Source organism: Mustela putorius, unplaced genomic scaffold (genome assembly GCF_011764305.1).
Source record: "Mustela putorius furo isolate JIRA1106 unplaced genomic scaffold, ASM1176430v1.1 tig00000788_pilon_pilon_pilon, whole genome shotgun sequence".
In the NCBI taxonomy this organism is placed as follows: domain Eukaryota; kingdom Metazoa; phylum Chordata; class Mammalia; order Carnivora; family Mustelidae; genus Mustela; species Mustela putorius.
In genome coordinates this window covers 3237213-3243212 of record NW_025421481.1, presented here as the reverse complement: position 1 = coordinate 3243212, position 6000 = coordinate 3237213, and the positions used below count along the sequence as shown (strand labels likewise).

The window sequence follows — 6000 nt, the reverse complement described above, 5'->3', positions numbered from 1 at the left end:
TCTACTACTGCTTATAGTTTTTGAAACTGCACAAGAAAGCTATTAAAAGACAGGGATCTTGGGGCGTCTGGTTGGCTCAGTGGTTTAAAGCCTCTGCCTTCGGCTCAAGTCATGATCCCAGGGTCCTGGGATCAAGCCCCGCATCGGGCTCTCTGCACCATGGGGGGCCTGCTTCCTCCTCTCTCTCTGCCTGCCTCTCTGTCTACTTGTAATCTCTGTCTGTCAAATAGATAAATAAAATCTTAAAAAAAAAAAAGACAGGGATCTTGTGTGTATGGTGGGGGTAGGGTGGGTACACACTCCACTGGAAAGAAATTCTGATCATTTTTTTTCCTCTTTCCTTTACAGAGTCTTTTCTATTTTGTCTATTTTGTCTACTTGTCTATTTTGTCTCCTCTGTATTTTTTTGCAATCATTAGGCAAATCACTCATTGCTTTATGATCATTTCAGCCCCACCATGGATAACTGAAACATTTTATTGATGCAATTTTGTTCCTTTATTAATTAGCAAACATTTATTAAGCACTTTCATATGTCAGTTATTGTTCAAGCAGTATAAACACAAATTACCTAGCCATGATCTATTTTGAAGGCACAGTATCTTTTTTTAATCATAAATTACATTAAGATGCAAAATGTTCTACTGCATTTAAACGGGAAAATTGCAAATTTAGTTGTTTCTCAACTTATTCTTTCAAAATAGCTTATTTGTGAGAGACAATCTTCACTACATGCCCTATGATTCGCCTCACTTAGAAATTTTTTAAAGATTATTAAACACCTACTGTGCACTATATGTTAAGACTTTTAGAGGTGAAGACAGGCAAGTTTCATGCTTTATGAAGTTGACATTTTAGTGTTAAATTCTTTGATAAGCAGTTAAGCTATATAATTTAGGAACCTAGAATTAAAATTTAAATTTATAAACTTATTGAGAAAGTTTATAAGTTCTTTAGAAACTTATTGAACACTAATACTAAAAATGTATAATGGTTATATGTATTTCTCTTTTTTAGATGCAATTGGCTAGTTATCAGTAAAGCATTACTATTTTTTCTAAAAAAAAAAAAAAGCTCATTTACTGAATATGAAACAGATAATAATACTAACACAGGAAAGTATGTTGAATCCATTGCTTTAGGTTGGGTTTTTATGTCCAGATAAAAAGAGCTAAGTACTGAGTAACACATTACTTAAAAAATCAGTATGTAATTTTTTTCTGCAAAATTGCAACCCAAACCTAAGTTTTAATTTCAAACACATTAAATTATTTTCAGTAAGACTAAGAAGCACTACCAAATAAAATATCTAGTCTAAAATACCATAAAATATTTTAGTTCCAAAATCAAGAACTTAATATAAAGTAAAGAAATATTTATCAAAATAGTCCCTTTGCAAGGTGTTTAGGGTCTCAAGAAACAGATAAAAGAACATTTCCACTTTTAGAATCAGCATTTGTCAGTAGGTTCTACAGAGGCATGAGGAAATAAATACAGATATGAAAACCCAAATTCAAAGCAATGAGATCCCAGACACAATCAGACCAAATTGATCTTTCCACCCAGGTAGCATAGTTGAGCTAGTATTATTACACAGTTAGTGGGTCGGGGACGTCGGTTTAAAGACACATGTCAGCATTTGAATTGTATTTAAAGGCTGGAAGAAACCTTGATTCATCCATTTAAACTCCTTTACGGTTCAAGTAAAACTGAGATCCAAAGTAAATTATCCAAAAGTGACATAACTGGCAATTGGCAGCACTGGCCACCAGAAGTAAAGTTCTCTCAAATTTAATGTACCAATAGACTCTCTGGGCATTAAAAAACAAAAACAAGCAAAAGCAAAAAAAAAAAAAAAAAAAAAAAAAGCAAAAGCAAAAACAAAAACAAAAGCAAAAGCAAAACAAAACACCTGAGGTACTGAAAGATTCAGGTCTCTGTGGTCCATCTCCAGATATTCTGGCTGGCTGGATAGAGTTGGGATATGCCCAGGATTTATTGTTGATGATGATACAGCTGGTCTGAGAATCACCCATGAACACATACTATGCAAGTCCTCTGAGATCTAACTATTTCCAAAGTAAAATGATAAGGTGGTGTGAAAATTTCAAAGCATAGCTTTAAAGATGCTGTATATTTTTCCTACTGTTTCTCAGATAGTCATGCATTTGTATAAAATGTACAGCCAACAGAAATCAAAGTCTGTTGACTATCAGACATAACTTAGATTATCACAGTGAACTCTGTGATGCATTGGAAATCTGAGACTGATCATTTTTTTCATGCCACAAGATTATCCAGTAATGTGTTTCTAAGACAATGGAGAGGAATATTTGAAACTGTAAAATTTTCTAACCCCTTGACTTTTTTAAACATAACTAAAATTCTCACTTTTGTTGAGGATTTTCTATTTAATAATATACTCCATTATTCTTTCACTGAGTATTTATTGAATATCTACCAGCCAAACCTTCAGTTAACATCAGTTGCATCTCATGTATCTACAAAATATCTACAAAGAAGTGACAATTAATTGGAAGATGATATTGAAATTTGTAGGAGTCAGGTGAGGACTTATATTACCTTCCATGGCAGTATTTATGATTACAATAAAATACACAGAAGTACTTCAATATTATGTTATGAACTTCAATCTTTATAACTATTTTAATGAGCTCTTGAATTAAAGGAAATTACATGGGTAAAACACAACAATACTTAGAATTATAGTTTACTGAACAGAAAATGACTTTTGTAAGTTAAATTTATATTAAATCAACAAATTCAATTCTAATAAGAGGCTTGTGTTTTATATTGAGTGATATGTATTCCTTTAGGAATTTTCTATGGCCAATAACAAAAGCATATATGAAGCTTGAGTAAATCAGTTCCCAATTTTAATTAATGCTGATGAAAGGTGACAGATTATTGACTTTAACTGAATTGAGAGTATGGGATTATCATCTATAAATCAAAGATGACCCCAGAAGATTATGCTTTTGGATATGCATTAATATGCTGTCATTTCAAGTTATTTTGATTTATTTGTTCATCCTACATATTGTTCCAAAAAAGATTTAAGGCTGTCAATTCAAATTAAGGTTTACTTTTCAAACTTTTTCAGATGAAATGAAATTTCTATCAACAGATTTCTATCAACAGATTCTCAGTTGACAGATTTTGTCCATGGTTTCACTTTATTTTCTGGAGGGCACTACAAAGGATTCCAACTTCACCTACAAAGAAAAAAAAATGGGCCACTCATATCATGAGAAAACACACTTTAAATTTCTACAATGTGTAACACATTAGGGGATCAATGGGATGTATAGATATGCTGGGTACGATCCCAGCCTTTAAGGAGCTTACAGATTAGTTATGGTGATATGATTTGGGCAGTTATAGCATAGGGACTTACAAGTTTTAATGTAATTACCTTCCTTTTTCCATGGGAGGAGTTAACAATTTTCTCTCTTTTTCTTTTATGGGACCATCTATAGATATTTCTAAGGACTTAAGCTATGAAATCTAAAAGTGTAGTTCACAAGAACCCCCTGTGTCAGAATCACATAGAGCCTTATTACAAATACAAACTCCCGAGACTTATCACAATTTTAGTAAATTTAGTCTGGGACTATGAGTCAGGGTTGTTAATTTTTAATTAGCTCTCCAAATGATTCTGATGTACACTAGGTTTGAGAATGCATGGTCTAAGCAGATAAATCAGCCTAGATTGCTAGACCATTGGACTACAATGGAGCTGCTCCCATTCATGCATAGACCAAGGGTCCACAGGAACAAATATACTTCAAAGAAGTGGAAGGAGCCCTGGAGATGGACAAGCAATTTCAGTGGAGTATTAGAGAGATACTTCAACTTCAAGTTCCTGGAGCGGAGTCTGAAGCACTGGAAAGGGAATCCAGTGAGAAGCAATGTAACACTCTGCTTTTTTTTTATGAGTAACTATTATAATATCCTCACTGTCCTGGAAGAGTGGTAGTCCCATGGATGAGCCACTAGATGGCCAATAAAGTAGCTAGAACCTGTCTTATAGGGGCTGAAATTCCAGGCACAGCAATATCCACTGGGCACTTAGAGGCAAGACAGTATAGAGGCAAAGGAGAAAGAGGAACATGACAGTGAGAAGACAGAGTGGAGAGCTGGTGTGGTGCTGGGAGTAGCATGGAATCTAGGAAAGTCAAAGAAGAAAAGACCCTCAAAGCAATTCTGACCTTTTTGCCAAGCTCTTCTCCCTTGACAAACAAATGGCTTACCTGGAGATGCTTTTCTCCTTAATTCAATATTTGATAAATTTCCTATTGTTCCTATGGTGAGGGTAAGAAAAATCTAACTCTCTATTTCTGGTAAAGAGAGTGGCCTCCTGGGGTGTGAGTTACTTACTGTTGATGGAGTCGGCCAAAATCTTAAGCTGCTGCGTATTGTCCAAGACCTCAATCCTTTGAGTGTATGGATCATAACGAACTGAGAAGGGCCGTGGGATTGTAGCAGCAAAGTTCCTGAAACCAAATCCATAGAGCTTAGTAAAGGGCATAATTCAGGGGGAAATAATTCTAAAAAAGATTTCTCGGTGGAATTTCACTTCAATCTCACTAGAACAAGGGTTTTAGAAACCAGGCTGAAAAGAGAAACGGAATTTTAGTGAGATCCTCTTGGGTAGACTTTGTGTGTTGTGTATGTATCTAGGTGTATATACAAACACACTTTGGCACGTATTTATTTAGTTACCTACCTCCAAAAAAGAGATATCAAAATAAAAGCACAGAAGACATTAAAACCAAAATTCTTACCATTAAATAAAACCCCAAAAAAGCAAGTAAATCTAAACAAAGAATGCTACAGAAAGAAATAAGCTCTGAGATGCTTGGAAATCAATGCAAGGAGGGAAACATAGCTCTCAAGAATGGAAGAAAACATTATGTTATAAATGAAATTTAACATGAATTGAGCGCCATTTATGTACCAAGAACTCTGTGAAGTCCTAATTGTGCTATTCTCTTTACAACTATCATCCCTAATTTAATCTTCATACAAATCGTAGAAGAAGGTACTATTACTATTCTTATTTTACTGATGAGAAAACTGAAGCTTGGGGAGATTCAATGACTACCAAATCATACTAGCAATAAATTGTGCAACTGAAAATGGACCCAGGTAGTCCGACTCTGGCCTGTGTTCTTTACTTATTTGCTTTCTTGATGCATTCATTACATCTGGGTCTTGGAGGAATGTACCAGGAGGTCCTTATGAGGGACATCAAGCAATACAACTAGTAAGATACCCCCAAATAGCCTATAAAATGCAATGGCATCAGAAATGATATTTCTAATTTGACTTCCAGTAAGAGTCAAAGCTGCCATACTGAGAAGACAACTGTAAGGGAAACTAGTGGGCTCTCTCTATGTTTGCCAAGAGTGGTGGATCATAGTGGCTGGAAACCCAAGTTCTAGAACCAGACATTCAGCTCAAACTTGCTTCTGCCAGTGACAGCCCTTATGGGCTGCACCTTGGTGTCCTCATTCTTCTATAAATGTGGAACTAAGAACAATACTACCTGAGAGGGTCATGGGAAGTGCTCTTATAGTATAGAGTAAATCCTACATGAGTGTTAGCTGTTCTTTCATTAGTGACTGGGACTCCAGAAGAACAAATGGTTAAGTATGTCTCTCTACCGCTGCTTCTCTGAAAAGAGCTTTCTCTACTCCACGGGTGACATGAAGCTTGTAATGCATGTCTGTGATTTGGCCCGCTCTGAGCCTCTTCCCTCTTATTCCCATAGTTTGCCTCATCTTTGCTTTGGAAAATCTGCCTCTATGCCATTAGAAGTGCTTCACCTAGGCGGTGAGTCTCAGGGCCCACCTCTCCTCCAGACAGGGATGGGGCACATGATCACACTCAGCAGGTTTCTTTCTACCTAGAACTTGAATTTTGAAACTGAAAATGGTTAAAAGTGGTTTCTCTTAGCTGGGAGACTTTGAGAGA

General features: G+C 35.8%; 1 protein-coding gene across 1 annotated transcript in view; it reads right to left on the bottom strand.

Annotated features, from left to right (window-relative positions):
* Positions 1-479: 479 nt before the first annotated feature.
* PAH (phenylalanine hydroxylase) overlaps positions 480-6000 on the bottom strand; it is a 73776-nt gene continuing 68255 nt past the window's right edge. Inside the window, exons 12-13 of the mRNA XM_004742996.3 lie at positions 4402-4517; positions 480-3236 (exon numbers count right to left, since the gene is read on the bottom strand). Coding sequence (XP_004743053.1) covers positions 3193-3236; positions 4402-4517 — 160 coding nt within the window. The 3' untranslated portion in view covers positions 480-3192. The remainder of the gene's footprint in view (positions 3237-4401; positions 4518-6000) is intronic.